At 38.5% G+C, this 20175-nt stretch overlaps 1 protein-coding gene across 1 annotated transcript in view; it reads right to left on the bottom strand.

Annotated features, from left to right (window-relative positions):
• Window positions 1-20175, bottom strand: part of TCF12 (transcription factor 12) — a 168248-nt gene that overhangs the window by 94165 nt on the left and 53908 nt on the right. The window contains exon 3 of the mRNA XM_009885736.1: window positions 15286-15388. Within this exon, the coding sequence (XP_009884038.1) occupies window positions 15286-15388 (103 nt within the window). The remainder of the gene's footprint in view (window positions 1-15285; window positions 15389-20175) is intronic.

Genomic DNA, 20175 nt, shown 5'->3' with positions numbered 1-20175 from the left:
TTTTATCATCTGTACTGGCGTTACTCAGCTTTATCCAGGGTCAACAAAAACTATTCATTTTATGTTTTGCCTAACTGGATTCCTTATGATCAGCTGTTAGCATCAAGCTGTCTGATTTCCATTCAGGCCTCACAGCTGGATTCATTATAAAAAAAAAAAAAGAGTATTAAATCTTGGGCAGGCGTAACTGGCTTTGACTTCAAAATAAGCATTTTTATAAGTATATCTCATACTATACGTTCAGGTATTAAATAAAATTTTCATTCCAATGCAGTTTTTTGCAGTGTGACACAGACTGTGTATATTTAAGAATTTCCAGTAGCTGTCAAAGTTACACATGTAAAAAAGCTAACAAACCCAAATTTTTTAATGAGAAATGAAAATAAAGAAAAAAAAAAAAAATCAGGAAAAGGACCAAGAATTTGTCTTCTATCAGTAAAGGTCTCATTGCAAAGAAGAGCTGGAATTACATTGAGGCTAAGGGTTGGTTTTATTTTAAATTTATTTTCTAAAAAAGATACGAGGAATGTTTTTGATTTTCTTTTTACAGTATTTACCGAGTTGGTTCTTAAGAAGCTCTTTTACATTCTCAACAAAAAGGATTAAGTTATGACAGAGAGAATGCCTACAATACTTAAAGCTATCCTATATTTAAAGGCTGTTCTTGATAATGAAAATATTTTCTGCAAGATGGATAGTTATTCTAAAAAAGAAAAAAAAAAAAATCAATATCCCTGGGGAAAAAAGGGAAGTCTGTAGAAAATATTTCATTTAGATTTGTCTTCCAAAACAGAAAATAGATGAGCAGCTCTCCCAACAATGCTTATTTAAGCAAATATTTGAAAAGGACCAACAGGAGAGAAAGGAGAAAGGCAGCGTAAGTTAGAAGAGGTGGTTCTGTGTACAAAGGCAAAAGATGAAATATAGCCATCTAGCAATTTGCAGTAACATTTCCACCCCCTTTTTAAATCACTGCAGAAGTCTGCTCACAAAGAACAGGTGGATTCTCTCTGAGGGAGGGCGCAGAGAAGGCGACGGGCCACGACCTCCACCTCCTTGCAACACCAGGGCTTGACCAGGCGACACCGGGCGTTAGGGACACCACTGATCACACAGGAAGGGCAGAACACAGGAATACATATTGGCAAAAAGACAGTCAAAAGTGAAAAGATATAAATAATTAAGAAAAGAATAAAATAGAGACAGCTCAAAATAAAATTTACTTGTTGTAGATTGTTACTTCCTGCGTCTTATTGCCGACTTCTATAAGTTTGCAAAGATGGGAAAGATGCATCTCACCACACCAAAATGGTCAATACATACCGGTTTAGACCACTGAAACTGAAAACTAAACAACCAGGTATGAATTTAAGTTTACCTGCTACAAATTTTGAGCTATTAAAAAAGCATGAATTGCATTAAAACCTAAAAACATTAAGATACACTTTTAAAGTGTTCTTCATAGAGTGGTCCCCCAGGCTCACCCACAGTAAATTTATGGACCCCTGAAAGGAGACCGTTGACCAGGTATCTATTCAGTATATTGAAACTTCAGGTTTTATTACCAGCTGCCCGTAATCCTGTCTCACAGGCCAGTATAACCAAAGAACATATCCAAAGAGAGACACAATCAAGAACACTATGAAACTCATTACACACATTGCCTTATTAGCCATAAAATAAAAAAAGAAGGTAAATAAAGAGAAAACAACAGGAAAACATTTTGGACAGTATCCTGCAGTTACAATCACTTGACATGATTCTTGTAACAAATTAAATTAAAAAAAAACCCAACAACTTCAAACAAAAGAAGTTTAAAGTTATATTGTCTTTTTAAAGCCCAACTAGTTCTTTTTGTGCCTTAGTTCGGATTTTGGTCAGCAGTGTCCTCTGCATATGTATTTATATGATACGACCCCTTTTGTTATTTACAAGCAGAAACAAAATGTGAAAAGTTTGCATCTAGTACTTTCTAAACTGGTCACAGCAGAGTAAGCTCAGATGGCTAGTCGAACAGAACATCCTTAGGGAGACAGAGCCACCCCAGAGGCTTTGTGGGCAGAAAATCTTCAGGCAAAGTGATTCATCATGTGTGGCAAGATGACTGTGACATCTACAGATTCTTGCCTTGAGCAGCATGGTACACGCTACAAGGGATCAAGCGTTCTCAAAAGCAGCCACACACATCTCGAAAGCTTCAGTAGAAAGGACGTGTTTTAAATAACAAAATACCGGACACTAAAAACGTGTATGCGAATTTGCTTTTTGCAGTGGAAAACTATAAAATTCCCCTTCAGCATGTCTGAACCCACGCTGTTGACCTAACATAGAAATAAGAAAACTTTTACTAATTTTGCATTCAAACTCACTCTTTCAGAGTCTAACCTAGGATGTTTTAATATCTGTCTCGTATTCCTTCCTCCAACATAACTAAAGCCATAGCCTTGCAGGCTTCTTTAGAAGTTGGCCATATTTTCCTATAGTGGCTTTTATTATCCTCTTGTCCATTCACCACAACTTCGAGCTCTTCTACCAGAGGATCAGAGAACGCATAACTACATCTCCACTGCAATATGAGAACAGTTTTGGTCTTCCACATCTACTGCACAGTAATCTGTCCTGTGAAGGAGAATATTTACCGTACAACACAGCACCCCGGTCAGAATCTGCACCCAAAGACCACTTCGAAGGTACTGGTTTTGAATGCACAAACATCTCTCAAACAAGCAAAAAGACCCACACTGGAACAGAAGACAGACTCCTCCAGCACGGTATCCCACCCATAGCTCTGGCCAGGAACAGGCGCACAGAAAAAGAACCACAAAAAACCAAAGCAAATTTGAAGAATGCTATGCTCTAAATTTCACCAGTCAGGTGTTACAGCTAAAGAAGTACCCCACTGTAAGTAACAACAGAGCATAATCAGATTTAACACTTCATTTTCTTTACATTTAAGATGAAGGAAACAAAAAGAAAATATATCTACAAAGAGCAACACATCTGCACAAACCCACCAAAAATAGCCTTTCTTAAAACAGTCAAAAAAGTCAACAGACCAAGGAAGACAGACAATCCAGGTAAAGACAGGAAAAATCCCAAGTGCAGCTGAGTGCGAGCCTGATGGAAGTGCTCAGGTGGAACTGTGTACTGATCCAGATGGGTGCATTCAAGGGACAAAAATGCAGGTTTAACTGCACAGTAAAACTACAGTAAAACTAGAGATTTGAGGACAGATGACTCTGCTGACTATTTTAGTGTAAATTAAAGTCTCCAATCTTTTCTACCTCTGATGTTTCGCCATTTTTGGAAGGAAATAAATTGGACCAATGACACATAATTGTGTTACTTTAACAAACAAGAAAGCAACATAAAAGTATCATCAAGAAAATAAGAGATCAGATGGAAGGGCAGTGGCAACTTTAAAAACATGGCTTTCCGTTCAATAGCGGTGCTGAAATTGCTTATCAAGGGAGTAACGATGCTTTAGAGCACAGCTTAAAAGAAGAGAAAAAAGTTACTGGGGCCTGGATAACATTTTCTCCCGATGAATCACTGCCTTTCAATTTGGTGTTTTATTGCGCATCGGTTTACTGGCACTCGCACGATGTCTCTCTCAGGAGCCCAAGCTGTGTCTGTGCTGGGGAGGAAGGGGGCACACACCAGAGCCTCAGGGGAATGCTCCTTGCCTCTGCCATACCGCAGGACCTCAGCCCAGTACAAAGAGCCAAATGAAGGGAGTAGCTTGAGTTCAAGACATTACTGCTCCAAATTTTCTTCTATGTAGGTAAAATGCAAAAATCAATACAGAAAATCCTCTGTATTTTAAAAAGCTGTTCTTTAACTTTACTGCATTCTAAATATATTGCTGAAAGCCCACTGTTTATTCTGTATACGTAAGGAAACGATCCTACATAAAATGGTTCCCAACTGGAGAAAGATGTGGACTTTTTCCTTCTGTCAACAAACCATATTCCTTTTCATAGTTTGCAACTGTGCCACCGAACCACCGAAAGCCAGCGGTATCTCTCTTCTGCCCCTCTCCCTTTACCCCCTGCTCCAAAATACTGCAGGAACAGGTTTATACTCAACTTGTTTAACAGCTTTACAAAGTCGTTGGGTTTTTTACCATGTACCTTTTGAACCGCATTTCTAGGAAGATACACTTCTAGTATAGTGGCAAAAATATAAATGAAATAAAGAATATACAAATATAGTGGACAAAAACACTCATTACAATTGTGCAGGTGGCTTAGTGCCAGATAGCTGTCAAACAAAAGGAACAAAATCATACAGTTGTTTGGCACTCAAAGCTGAAATCATTGTGAAACACGCACTGTTTATAAATTGTCATTGATGGATAAAAGCAGCAAAGAAAAAAATTAAAGGAAACGCAGCCAAGCAGCAGGAAGAGAAGCCAGTCATCGCTCCTCCTCCCACCACTCAGTCATCAAACAAAACCAAATCACCCCTGAGCCCCCGGCACGCTGGGCCAGAACAACGCAGCGCTGCAAGGTGAACGAGTGATTTCAGCTTCTGCTCTCACAGCTCAACCCAAAGCACCCCAAAAAGTGATAGATTCAGACACCTGACAAAAAATGACATGCGGATTTATCAGCTTTGTTATTTATACGGTAGTATTTTAAACACTAGTAATGCTAGTGACATTTATCCTAAGCTTAAAAATATCAATCCCAGAAGATGTAAAGAAAAATTGTTTCAGTGATGGTAAAATATATTGGCAGATCTTTCGCCACAGAACACAGCACTGCTGAAAAAATATCCCCTCACCTATCACTGAGAAGAAAGATTTAATTCACCTCAGGTGAAAGGATTTCTCCAAGGCCAAAATAAGACAGAATTGCATCCCAGAAAATAAGCAAGAGCTCAGTTTCTGGTCCTGCTTATCTGCACCAACTTCAGTGTCTTTCAAACTCGAAGCTGTATAATAATGCAACACATCAACATAGAAACAAAATCTCTAAAATTAACGAAAAATAACTTAAGAAATATGCAAAAAAATTATAATTTTTTCACAGAGGGGCAGAATATTAAGGTGTGCTAAATGCTTTCTATAGTATAACACCCATACGAGCTTCTGCAAACTCCTTTCAAGTTAGGGTGACGTGATCAGAAGATTCTCTACAATACTTCATAAGGCAATGCAGCATTTAAGATAGGTAAGGCATATTTAAAAATATGGTTCTGTAAGGAATTAGGTTTCATATATCGCTAATCAAGCAGGTCAATTGGCCTGTAGTTTAAACTGGAAAGTACCTCAAGATATAAATAAACTCAATCTGAGGTGACAGCTTGTAATGGGCTAGTAGTATGTGAAACAAATAAATGAGGTCATAGGAAAGAAATGAATCAAGTCAGAAACAGAAGTGTTATTTATCACAGCAAAATAGTAAGGCAAACTTCACTTTGCCCCTACGATGCAGAAAACATACTTAAAATGGCAGTACCCTGATAAAGAGTGTACACGTGCACTGTTTCCTATCGCTGCAGAACTTTTTTTAAACATGATAGGGATTTATTTGATAGAGTCATGCACTCAGGTATGCAATGCAGGCCCCAGGGATCAGCCCTGAAGCTTACAAGGCCGTTAACAAGTCAGACATTACTCTCAAGACTTCTGCTTCCTATGTCCCATTGTATAAGAGGAAGAAATTGCAAGAAGCCTTATTCGTTTTGCATTTGTGCCCAGAGTATTAGGCTTATTTTAGAGGCCCCTATTGCACTGGGAAGTGAACTAAAATTTCGTTACCATTATTGCGATGATAGCACTGGTTTCGCCCATGGTCTGTACAATCCCAATTTGAATTAACACATTTTACATTTAGACATTACGTATTTTAAGGCTCATGGCCAGACCTCAAAAGTTTTAGGAAAAACTGTAAAAATCAGTCTCAACATATTTCAGTAGTAATTGCTGCGTCTCTTCCCCATTCCCAGTTCAATGAAACTTTTTTATTTCATCACTGAACTTACGGCTACTTCTTTCTTTAAAGGAATCAGTAGCAGTAATCCCAAATACCATCAGTTTCCTTAATCCCGTATATAACGCAACATCACATAAAACGATGCATCAGCTCTCTCCTATTTCATCTTCAGATAGGGGACCCCGTAAGCATCTTCCAAAATAACCCCCAACCAAACAGCACCCTCCCTCCATCAAACGCCATCCTGGTGAAGCTTCCACACCTCCGGATAAGAAGGTTTCCATTTTTTAAAGTGACTCTCCATCTGGATGCCTAAGAAATAACTCCGCAGAATTTTCAGCTGACTGCCTGATATACGTGTATGCGTTAGACTGACAGAAGGCAAACACCCATCTGAAAGCCACAGTGCTGTTAGCCTTCAGAAAAGCGTAACAAGACAGCAACCAAGAAAGCCTCGCAAATAAAGCGAGATATTACCATCAGAGTGAATTGCCGTTTCTCTCATCTTCGGCACGTTTCCATTACACGAAAATCCTTTACCCACTTTTCAGAAACAAAACTTTGGTGCAATATTGGACTGAAGTGAAAGTGTCCAGATATTACTGTCCAAACCAAACGAAAAAAAAAATTGCCTTCTTTTCATGATACTTGTTCCATTAATCCACTGGATAGCTGAAGCATTGCGCACCCACAGCAGCTTACAACTCTAGGGAAAATGCGGTGGCCACTCAGGCAACTCACAAAAACAAGAGTATTAGAGGTCCAACACCTTCATGCACCTAAAAACCAGAATTACATCTTTTGTGAGCTCACTCGTTCAATTTCATCTGTTTTGCTTTCCCTTCTGAGGTGTCTGTGTATCTAAACAAAGTCAGGTTTCCAGCAGCAACAAACATTTGACTGGCTAAAACACAGTCTCTAAAGAAAACTATTAACAACTTCAAACCATATTAATGCAAATACTGTAATGCCCCAAATCACAAAAGTCACTTGTCTTGGCACGAGCAGCCTAGTTACACCATGTTGGTTGATCAGTTCAGAATTTAATCGCTGGATGCAGGCTGCTGCATTTATTAAAAACTGGACTGCTAGCAATTGACAGGCTACAGCTACATGCATGCAAGAACGAAAAAAAAATTAATGGAATGAAATAGAGATTAAGTAAATGATTTTTATGCACCTGGCGATAAGCAAACATCTTTATTGCAAAACAAAGACAAGCCATGAAAAATTACAAAATTATCTTTTAATCACCAGTGAGCTTTCCACAGTCTCCTATTTGAACAGGATAATAGTTATTATGTAGATCCCAGAGCAACTGCCTCATGGGGAAGTTACGTCCCCAGCATGGGAAAGCATCGCCCCCTCCTCCCTGACAAGGAGCTTGGCGCCTTCAGACAGACTGAAATTTAAAATCCTCCAGCTTCACCCAGCTGATCCCATCCACTGGAACACATCTACAAGTGCCCAGGGATGGCAGGAACCACAGGAGAGAAATATGCCCTTTCAGCATTTCACGCACTGATGAGCCTTGTAACAGATAAACATACCCTACAGCAGCTAAACTGACATGTTATAACAAAGAGAAAATGCAAGACTTAAAAATTTCATCAGATTACTATTTATTCTCCTTTTCAGAGGCAGAGTACACTGTTGAATAAATCAACACTCATACGTATCCGACTACATTAACTAAAACCCAAGCTTTTCAGAACAAGTTTTATCAGAACTAAAATACTTCAAAATTTAAAAGCCACAGACTTGCATATTTAAATTCCCAGACTGGCAATTCAGAAGTACTTAGTATGACAAAAATTCTAGCGTTTCGGCGTAAATGAGACCTTTTTGAAGAAGGCAACATTTCATCTTCCTCTAACGCAATTAACGCTAGGTCCCACTTTTTCCTCCTATTAGTTCACAGTGCAATCGATGCTACTGCCCAGAGCCACCAGAAGTGCAGGTTCAGCTTGTGGGACACGCTGCGGGTGTGCAGAGACGCCCGAGAGCCCTGTGAAGGTACCGGTGGCACTGGAAGTACCCGGTGAAAAGGCATCAGCAGCTCTTCCTAGTACAAGGTTAAATCGCAAAGTCTGATGGATTTCCCAGAACAGATTTTTTCCCTTTCTTACTTGCCAGAAAGGAAACCGTTTTGATTTTGGTTTTGTTGGGTTTTTTTGTTTTGTTTTGGTTTTGTCCCCCCTCCCCCCCTTGAACCACAGCAGCGCAGACAAAGCCTGACAAGGGCTCCAACAGGGATTTGGAGATGTGCGCCTTCCCCTTCCCGTGCCGGGGGCTGCCGAGGGCGGGCAGGGAGCAGGCAGCACCTACCTGGCCGAGCCCCAGCTGAGCCCCACCTGAGGAGGGTCGGTGGGGGACCCTCTGCCACAGCTGCCAACTAGGAGGAAGATGAAGGTCCCCAGGGGGAGAGGGCACCAGCGGACAGACACCTGCTACAGCACAGCGTTACAGGGGACGCCAGCTCCCTGCCGCATTTCTAGGAAGCCTTGAGGTATTACTGTGCTTAGAGAAATGTTAGGAAAGCTATTTGATTGAAATATTACTGTAAACAGAAGGCAAAACTAAGCTTAACACACACTCTTGTGAGCAAAAACCCAGGGGTAAAAACGCCCTGCACTTAGCACTGTCACTAAATGACTGTGTAATTTAATTTCCCAGAAACCCATTAGCTTTCACAAAAGGAAAATGAAGAGCAGATGAGAGCAATTCTTTGGTGTGAGTGGAATTTATTTAATGTAATACCTGTGGGGAAAAATGAAGAAAAAAAAAAAAAAAGATAAATCTGAAACTGTACCAACAGATACAAAACATCGCGACTCTGGAAAGCGTCGGCCTGCAGACCAGCAGCTCCGTGCCGGCAGCAGCCAGCAGCATGTCAGAGGCCCAGGTTTTACAGGTACAGCTGCTGAGAGCCTGCCTCTGCCCAACATGCCACACCAGAGCCCGGACACAGCCAGACGCAGAAACACCCCAGAACAAAAGAATATGCACACTGCTAGCATTAAAAAAAAAAAAAAAAAAAAAAAAAAGAGAGAGAGAGAGAGAAAAAAAAAGCGTAGGAACAGGGACAGACCTCAACTTATTTACGGAGATTCTATATATTCATATATGAAGCAAATGATACACGTAATTATCTGGAAGAGAAGAAGAAATCACTGAAATTTAACTGAAAACATGACTCTGGGTTTGCAATTTTCATTATAAACAACGAAATACTACAAAATTCACATTAGGCTTTTAGCCCATCTCTAATATTTTCTAGAAAGTGTCAATCAAGCAATTAGGCACAGAGACATTACCCAAAGGAAAATAAAAATTCTTAAAAGGAAATTTAAATATCAATCTTGCATTTGATAGATTTATTATATGCAATGATTTGGAAAAAACTAACTTTTAAAAAAATTATCCTATCTGAAGCAATAAAACATGAAGCTTTACTGGGGTGAAGCAATGGCAATGCTTACTTTGGGAAAAGTAGCCACGATGTCTTACGTGTAGGTGAGTCAGCATCTTGATATTTTTAGCTTCAATAATCAAAACAGGAAGTGACTTGATAAAATGTGAACACAATGCTGTGAAACTGCACAATGCCAGTTACTGTAAAGTAAATTTCAAGGAATTTTCCAGCATGGGAAGTTTACAATCTATGGCTTGTGGTGGACCTGTGTCTTAGAGCAGGAGACTTGTACCCCTAAGTACTGTAACTGTGGGTGACCTTATCTTTGCGTCTTTTTTACTAAGAAAAGTTTTTCTGAACTCTTAGCCTACAATAATATTTGACAGATAATTATGCACTATGTGAAGCTTATTAGCTATCCTTTTACAATTTTCATTCAACTTACTGCCCTACTCCTGTAAAATGAGATGAACTGAAGCACTTGTCATAATCTTTAGCGTGTCCCTATTTTGTCACTTTCTTCTTTTAACTTCTTCCTCTTTCTGCATAATGAATTCTCTCAAGTATTCAAAATATTCCATCCCCACCATTCTCCAAGTTAATACCAATGTAACTACGTACAAATTATTTCAGATCAGTCTTGCCATTACTCATGTCTCTGGAGATCATTTCCATTGTGATGCCTATTTTATTCCATGTGTTAAATTAGTAAGAAGGCAATTGAAGGAAATTTAACTATTATTTTGGACAAAGATGAGGTCTGCCAACTCACTACTCGCATCTGCCCTAAAAGGTAATTAAAACAAGATTCGTGGCAAAAAATATAATGGCTTGATTCTTAACATTTGCCATTTTAATAACAACTCTTTACCCTTGCTTGCTTCCTACTATTGCCTTCACCATCCTTTACTGAAGTGCTATAGTGGCAGAAAACTAGCAGTTTTCCTGAAGATTAGTTAGACACCTAACTGCGAAAGAATTCAGACGCATGCCGCCTTTTAGTTGTGTTTTAAAGCTCAAAAGCCTCTCCTTTTACTGAGAACAACCTTTCCCAAATGAAGGTTTAAAAGGCTTACATCACCTGGTCAAGAACAGTATCAATACTGGAAAGCCTCCAGAGGCTTCAGCTATTTACCACACTGCTTCAAAGAACATCCCTGCCGTTCATCTTTAAAAATACTTACCACTCTGTCCAAGCCAACTGGAGTGCTTAACTTACAAGTCAAACAATACATTTTACAAGAAAAAATTAGACCCAGTAAGTTCAGTAGTTTGAAAGAGGGACTGGCAGAAGCACAGGCTTTCTTACAAACCTATGCAATCAGGCAATCTAGTCAATTAAGTGAACAGTACCTCTAAAATCAGAAGGCATGCCAATCCAGACATTGATCGCTCATTTGTATGATTAATCCACAAAACGAGTCTTTCGTTTCACAGTAACTCAAAAAACTACCTTTGAAAATGCATGGAATTTGGCCTCAACCCATCAAGCACCTCTCCACTCCTGCTGCCCTTAGCTCCAGATGGCCTTTTCTAACCAGTGTATTCCGATTAACCACCTGATACATCGGTACAAGGCACTTAAACACCAATAGAGGGTAAAATAAATGGTGTCTGTGTGTGTATATATATATATATATATAATTTACTCGCAAGCCCAGTTTTGTGAAGCCTGATGACAAACCAGCCGAGTGATTCAAGCGCATCAAGTACAACCAACATTAAAGGAAGCTGCACTGCAAAAAAGCCCAAAATGTATTACTCGGCTTTCATGAGAGAGAACTATGTTTGGTTCTTTCACCCATTTATTTCTATCAGGACAAGAATCAGGCTTACCCTTTATATTCGCAGTATAAACAGTTACAGTACAATAACCTATATTTTGATTAACAATCTGCATCATTTATTGCTCTGATTACTCTAACAAGTTTCTACTCCCTCCCTCATAAATACTGACTGATGTGTCTTGACGTCCCTGCTCCGTCAGGTCCTCCATACTTTTAATGCTGGCTGTAAGAAAGTATCCTGACCGTACCGAGCATGAAGCAGAAGTCAGTTCGTTAGGAAGAGGAGCACAGTCACCACCTCACTAGGATACTCACAGCAGTGAGCGTTACCACATCCACAGATGACTTGAAATGACCTAGTAACTACAACCCTGCAGCTGGGCTACTAGAGTTGGTGAGTAGGTGAGGTCGGGAAGATGCAAGTGATCTAAAATCCTCCATTCCCACACATTCAGAGTTTCAGATTACGACAGTTTCCAGATATCTTGGTTGACAGGTCTTCAAATCCTGTGGCTAGCCCAGGAACACCCAGAGGTCTAAAATTTAACCCAATTAAACTGTAAAGCAACTAGTTAAAGAGATAATGAGAAAACAAGTATATTTGAAAGAAAACTTGGAAGAATGACCTCTATTTCTACGTCAAGGGACAGATTGCAACATGGCAAACTTATCTTCAACCACCACCTTATCATTTACTATTGCCTAAATTTTTTAAGGACTTCCAATAATGTGCAACCTTGTGGAACCGTGCAGTACACAGACGATCAACATGGAGCGCAAAAGCTTTGCCTTTATCCTTTCTACCTCTCGTGGAAAAACAGACACACAAAAGAAACGAAGTCACCCACCGCAAGTTTTCAAGAAGGATCACCAAAAACCCCTTTAAGCTATATTCAAGAACGATGTCCTTCCTTTCTTCCCCGTAAGCAGATGTAGAAAAGCTCAACAGAATAAAGTCCAGGGAATGGTACAAGAGAAGATACAATACCACACGCTTGAAGGCTCCTAGCAAAAACTGACCTCTCCTTCCAAGTGCAGAGTACTAAAAGGCAACATTACTGCAGAGAAAGGAATCTGGTATCCTTGCAAATAGTCTTCTACAATGTAATTAAAACAGAAAATGTTGAATAAGCAAAGATTATCAAGCCTAAATGAAGCTACAATACCACCAATATATCTTAGGCTGATTTTCTACATATCTCTATGGATACTAACAGACTATGCTGGTGCCAAGAGGATTCAGTGGTTTTACTTAAAATACAAGCAACAGCCCTTCTTTTTTTATACTAACAAATCAACAGGATAATTCTGGAATTCATTAGTGAAGAACACTAACCAATCCAACATAATAGCTTTACTTCCTCTGCAAAACACTTCAAAAAAATATCTAAATGAATATGGAAATGCATCTTTCTGTGGCAAATTGTTCATTATTGAATCATTATCAACTCTTGTTAGACAAAATTTCTCTCTTTTGCAATGTACAAGATCATTAAAATGTTTGAGAGCTCCATCATGAAAGACAGTGGCACTTTATAATCCGCTATCTCTTCAGGCAAATATGCTTACGGCTGAACATAATACACAAAATAACAACATCCCCTTGACACACAATTCTTTCTTTTAATGGTGCTCTTAAGAGTTGACAGCAATGGTGAAATATGTTGTTGCTCTTTTTGTTGGGTTTTTGGTTTGTTTTTTTTTTAAAATAGTTTTTAACTATTTCAGAGGTGTATTTCAGTCATGATAAAATGTTGGGAAGGGATGTGTTTCTTTGATCTTCACCATGGAACCCTAGAGGCTCCATCACGCCCATTAGCCTACTGAGATATTTCCTGTAAGATCATCGAGTTCATGTTCTTAGCCTCCATCTCCTTTTAACCTCTGAAGATCACAGAATAATCAATCAATGCATTAAATATCATCCACAGTAACTAATAAAATGGATGTCTTCATTCTGTTTATGGGAATGCGACCACAATTTGATATTAACCAACTGTGTAAGATTTTTTTTTGGTCTAAAACCTTTAGAAGAAAACTCACTTTTCTTTTCAACAATAGACAAAAAAACATACACAGATAGTCGCACTACACAGAAAACTACTACTTGATGTTCTTATGTAGCTTTTATCATTCCCCTCTCCAAACTTTCAGCATCAACTTAAGATGTGCTGCAAAAATTCATGATGTGAAAGTATGATACACAAAGCTGCATCCTATACTGCAACATAAGTAAAATGAATATTTTTTTTGTTATGACAAGCCAAAAACCATAGGTGGAACACTTTTAAAAGCATACTTTTAGAGTTTTGAGGTGTACATTTCTTAGAGATATACACTGAAAGTTTTCTAGAATTCTTTGCTGCATATAGAAGGAAATTAAGTAGTATTGCTCCAACAAAATAAAATCTGTAAGAACTGTTAGCCATAAAGCATTATAAAACTACTTCAGTTCACAGCTGGCTTTGGGTAAGTGATTGACACATACATATCTTGTAATTCCTTAATTCTCTCTGCAAAACAATCTCAATGGAGGCGTCTTCTCAAATCTGTATTAATGATGTAATTCTATTATGTCTAATGGAATCTCCTAGCCATCTCTTCAATAAAACTGAAAAACTAAAAAGATATAGTTGCACCAAATATTTTCTTTATATATTGAAAAGCATACATTGTTTAGAAATTGGATGGCTCAAAATAAAAGCATGACCAAATAGTTTGCCTTTGGTAATACAAATTAAAATATATATATATCGAACTTTGCTATATATTTTTGTAAAATAAAACCAGTATCAGCTACAAAGCCTAGCACCATTCCATATGGGCTACTGATCAAAATACTGGAGAAACAATTGAAGTAACTTGGTTTTTTAGTCTCCTGAATTTAAAAAAGACAACATATTTGAAGCAGTATTGGGGGGAAGCTCTACTCTATCAAAATAACAAAGGGAAACTACATTTTAACTTTACTGTCTTCAGATAGAAGTATTATTGGCCAATTGACACGTAGTCTCCATAAACAAAGACTACAGGGACGCTTAATTCAAAATTATGTATTTTCAGGTTCATATATGAAGGTTTAAACGAAATTCTGGTTTCAGCAATAGCTGTGCTTTGTCTGCCTCTATTTCAGAGAAAATTAAAGTAGTAAACAAAGACTGAGCAAAGTAGAAAGATTTCCAAAAGAAATTGCAGACCACCAGGATTTGGATTTAGGTAATCCACTTAGATTACCATGGCTATGTCTTAAAAGGACAATACTGAGATCACAAAATAGGTCATGTCTACAACACACAGAATACGCAAGTGAAACAATGTCAACTGTACAAATTCAGAAGAAACATTCAGAGTCATCCCGAATTTTAAGGCACAAGAAAAAAAATTGTCCCAAGACCATGTATTGCCAAACAATAATATTGAAATGAACATTTTTATGCTCCAAACTGGAATAGGGAGAAGAGTTTTCAAACAATGCCATCAATACATTGAAACATGTTTCAGGTAACACAAAAGGGCAGGCAATGAAGAAAAAGCTTTCAATACCTAAGCCCACAATATAATACACATTTTTCTTGCTTGTTTTTCCAGTTTCAAAAGCAGAAAGTGTTGGACACCTACAGGCCTGGAAGCAGTAACGATTGCCTAGCAAAACAGGAGTTTGCATCTATTTCTTAGAAGTGACAATGTTTCTAATACAACAAATATCAAAGAAATTAGAAAATTAAAAATAAGAGGCAAGCCCTCAAATTGCTAACTGAAGAAAAGCTTGAAGGAAATTGGTAGGTAGTTCAGGAATCGAGAGTGTTAGAAAAATAATATTTTTTTTTTTTCAAATGTACAAATTAAGAATTGCTATAGGTATCTTCTCAGAAAAAGTTAAGTAAAGTTCAGCTTTAAAATAATTTAGAATTTGCAAGAGAAATGTAAAAATCAAATCAAAATATATCTGCTTTCTAGGTTCCTTCTTCTGAAAAGTCCCAGACAATGGCCCTTATGAGGAATTTTTGAAAGTCAGTGTTTCTAAAAGAAACAGAGCAACTTCCAGATGCTTGACATGTCAGACCTAGACAAGGGAATGAAAAATGTCTCTTTCTGACCAAAGAGGCTTTGAGGGGATACTCGTAAAGAATTACCTACTTACCCATCAGATTTGAGTTCATGAAAGGTGTCGGGGACAATCCTTCATGGGGCCCTAATCGACTGTCATTCAAGTGATCACTGTAATGAGGACTGTCTGCAAAACCCTAGAGAAAAAAAGACCAGAGTATTAAACAGATTATTTGGCAGCCCTGCTAATTGAGTGTAATGACACTTTCCTAATTAAATGTGCAGAGTCACAATTGGTCATTAATCACAAAAGTTGGCTTTCGGGTCTATCTCACAGAAATTACTCCCTGCCCACATTTTACTTTCTCCCCCTCTTTTCTTTCTCCGCCATCAAAAAGAAACCACATACATTTCTTAATAAGCTGTGTCCTCATGGACAATGTTTCTAAAAACTGAATAATACTGAGATGTTTTGATATTTCAATCCTCTTAGTGTTAAGTCACTAACTACAGAGAGTAAAATTAGTCTGAAGAAGTCACCACTGATTTTTTTTTTTGTTGTTTTGGTTTTTTTTTAAAGGTTTCTGTTTCCATTAATAAAACAACACAGTAAAAAGGTCAGGAAGAGCCACTGACATTAGGAAAAAAATGTTAGTGCAAATAAGAAGAAATTCCACTTCCCCTTGCAGCCTGCTATTAATGTTACAGATTAATAGGCATTTTGACACTATCACATTACTAAACAGCATAGCTGACAAAAGGTTTACTTCCAAACAGTGATTAAACAAACAACTTTGTCACTTGATTTGCAAACAAGCACTTAAACTGAAATGCTGGTTTGCGCTTTTCGAGCATTAGTACAGCCAACACAGCAGGCTTGGAGTGACCCTTATGCAGTCGGGAAACACCGGCTCATTAAAAGCTTGAACCAAAGGCGCAAAGACAGAACACCCAGAAGCCCTAAGATGCACATACTATTTAATTAACCCAATTACTTAAAATTCTCTATTGTACATTTCAAAATGTACGAAGAGGTATGAATATGGTATTTGCCATTCAGAATGATCAGATGTGCACTGAATTGCTTATTCTGTACCAAAACATGACAGACCTGGCACTCAAAATTGCACCTCCTTTGTAGCCAAAGTTTTGAAAAACATTTTGTAAACCTTACAGTTCCCAGTTCCTCACTCCTCTAAGCCTGGTAGATAGAACCCCGAAGCTCAGGCCTAATTAAGGGAGGGGGAGAAAATTGTTCACAACTACCAGAAACAATCCCAAGTGCCCTGGGACTATAAAATCATCAATCACTGAACATTTATCATTTTTTCAGACCGCAGGCTCGTGTTCAAGACAACATTAATGGGGCTGAAACAGGCCTGACGATCTTTGCAGGCGTGCTGTCAGTTCTACCAAAGGGCTAAAGAACTGTCAAATCACTGCGGCTGCTTACAGATGCATGTCACAACTCTTGCTGCTGTTTGGCTTTAAAAGTAATCTTCTGGGAGTCCCAAGTCCCACATGAATCTTTGGCTGACTTTATCCACTTCAGAATCGGCGATACACATGTGATAGGCATCCAGAAACAATCTAAGTGACATTTACAACTTGGTTATGACCACAAGGGTGTCCTCTGGTAACCATGACCTAGCCCCGTCTGTCAGACAAGCAGCGTGTAGCAGCAGCTGCCGAGGAAACGGAGTGGCTCCTAGCTAAGGTCACCACATGAGGTTTATTTTTATGCTGAAATGAAACAAAAAAGAAATTAAATCTGCTGAATAGAGAAACAAAAATTTGCAAATTGAGGACCAAAAAAATAAAGCTCCTAAGTAGGTAGCCTCCTACTTGGCTCTCAGGTTCTACTCGTTATTGGGGGGGCTTAAAACCTTTTTTCCCAAGACAATACTTCAACTATGTTTCTTTTTTAAAAGAAATAAACTAAGAAGGACACTGTCAGTGATAAAAGAGAATCCGTATCTCAGACATTCAGCAAGTAGTGCCTAGATGAGCCCCTGAAACTGAAATCTTCAAGAGATCTTTTCTTACAAAGTAAATAATAAAACTACTGAAAACGTAACAGGGGTAAGACTCATTTCATACATGGTTACACATCAGGCAATACAATCGACCTAATGCACAGGATTAACAACGCTCCTCCTCAAGTTAATATTGCATATTCCTTCCCAAAACAGAAGAACTGGAGACCTGGGTGGGTAGTTTACACAGAGAGGAATGTTCTCCCTTCTACCGTCAGAACACCTTCAAATAATCCTTTACATCATCTTCTTTCCATATACCCAATCAGTTTCCCAGAACACACTTGCATCCAATTACCACAGCAAAGTTGTATTTCTACACCACTAGACAAATCAACTACTTTATCTACATGAAAAATGCTTGAAGTTGTCCTTCATAACACTAAACCCATAGAAAACAGAACATTTACTATTCGGGGAGGGAGGAAGGGAAGTGTACTAAAGGCATATGCAAGCACTTTAAATAGAATTGTTTCTTCTGTACTTGAATTCAATTCCTGACTAAAATTAATTGCGTCAGGCATCTCATTTTGTCATGCGTTACAGAATTTTACCCTTGTGCAAAGTGTAGCCTCTCTCAGCCTTCATCTACAGTGGGCCTACGTAAAGAGGTCTTAACTTGGCCACCATCCTTGACACCAGTTATTCAGTGTCTTGGTAATGAGTTATGGATTATCAACTCAAGCAGCTGAGTTTGGGATTAGAAACCCTGGGCTGATTCCCATATGTAATTCACCCGCACTACATGAATACAAAATAACCACAAACGTACGCAGTGTTGATTTAACAAACTTCTTTTGTGCTTCACAAAAGCAAATTAAGCAAAATCAGAAGAGCTCTAAGGACAATGATCTAAATTATACAGAGTTATTTCAGAGCATTCTTCACATTTAAACTGTACTTCAAATAAAATTGCATTCCTGATACCATTCCTTGCTTTTACATCTGTATTGTTAACTTACATAATAAACAGCATCAAGTCCTACTGGGAAGAGCTGTAATCAATCATAGATGAAAACTTTAGAAGCTTCCAATAGCTTCTGAAAACTACCAGAAACTTCTAGTCATATAACCAAGGCTTAAAAAAAAAAAAAAAAAAGTATTTTACAAATATGATAGTGCAAATTGACAAGGTATGTTTATTGCTTAAAGAAGAACGCAGTCGAGAGCCTTAAAAAGTGCAACAACAATAAAGGATAGCGGTTTATTAAAAGCTACATCCTGCCTATGTGACACAGTAACAAAGAGAAAACACCATCAGCTGGCACCTGAACTCATCCCTCATGGCAACGGCAACAGAAGGTGATGGGGCGGGAGAAACCATATAAATATTTCTACTAAAGCCCTTTTCAAATCTATGTTTTAAAGAAGACTCAATAATATATGCTGCCAAACTTCATTCTTTCTTTCTGAGAAAGGAAGGAAATTCAGTTCGTGGAAATTTTGAAGACTACTCTCTGAAAGGGGCCTCACTTGACCACAGCTAGATTGATACAGGCTGCAAGCAGAAACAGAAGCTAATTAGTTATGCCAAAAGCTCTTCTCCCTCTTAGGAAGAACTATTCGATGATGCATACTCTGACCTGACTCTACTGGAACGGGCTGGTGATGTCATTCTTTGGACCACAGGGGGGCTTCCACAGCCCTCTGGAGGATTGGTACCTACTGACACCTGTGAGGTAAGCTTGACACAGCCAGGCTGGAAGGGGACGCTCCATGCTGAGTCCACTTCCCCATTTCTACTGTCATTGCTCCCCAGCACACCTACCAATGGATTAGCATGCAGAGTGCACAGTTTGAGTATTCCACAAATAACTGGCAAAAAGTCTGCAAAATAGGAGTTACTGGACAAATTTATTTTCTTTTCTGAGCACCCTTATTCTGAAGGGACTGCAGATAGCTCAGGGCATTTTTCTGTTTACAGAAAGAAAACTGGTTTTGAATATGATTAGACGCCATAGCTGTAAACTCAAAACCATCTTGTTTGTTCCAACCTCTTATATAGCTACTACAAAAGCAAGCTTTAACCTTCCCAAAGGAGGACAAAACCTTTCCTTTCTGTATTGTTATAGCCCCAGTAGAGGCTCATGGGGGCTAACTGTTCCCTTACAGCATTTTGTGATGTTGTCACTGTTGGTTTTGCAAGAGGACTCTCCCTGCATTTCGGTCTCACTTCACATTTGTGATCAGACAGACAGATACATCTACGAATAAAAGCAACAAGTATTGTCTGCCAATAATATCTGTCATGAAATGCAGCTGAAAGACTACTACTAATTAGCACTGCAATTTAACTGAATAACTCAATAGGCAAAGGTACTCTGAACATTGAATGCTCCAACATTTTATTCATTTTTCACCTATTTCATTGGATTACAGTGATGGTCTCTAATAATTCCAATATATTAAGTCCATCAATTAAAAAAAAATAAAAAAATCGACAATTGCAACAGTTTTCATTCCCATCTCTTCTGGGTAAGATGCCCCAAAGGTCCAAGTGATTTAGACTTTACCTGTATCAAGAGGATCTTCCATACACAGGTATGCTAACACAGCCAAACAGATTAAAAATCCGAGACTATTTACAAAATCATAAATAGTTGTACACAGGATACCTGAAAATTATCTTACAGAATGTATTATTCTAGAAGACCCAGAAAAGGAAATGGAAAAAAAACCCCACACAGAGAAAACATACTCCTTACTAGGCACGTTTATCCTACCAAACCATAAGGGAAGGCTTGACACAATGACCCTATGCCCCATTTTACAAAATAAAACTGTAATTAACCTCCTAAAACTCAATGCCTTTCAATGACTATTAAAGTGATGACATTTTGGATTAAGTCAATCACAGAACTCACCTAAGAACAAGCCAAAAAGCCTCCCTGGCTCACTGTTCCTACCCCTTCTCATTGCACTGGTTCCAGGGCTTCTGTAGGATGCAT

The sequence above is a fragment of the Charadrius vociferus genome, unplaced genomic scaffold (assembly GCF_000708025.1).
Source record: "Charadrius vociferus isolate BGI_N301 unplaced genomic scaffold, ASM70802v2 scaffold325, whole genome shotgun sequence".
Classification (NCBI taxonomy): Eukaryota; Metazoa; Chordata; class Aves; order Charadriiformes; family Charadriidae; genus Charadrius; species Charadrius vociferus.
This window is presented reverse-complemented; position numbering and strand designations above follow the sequence as displayed.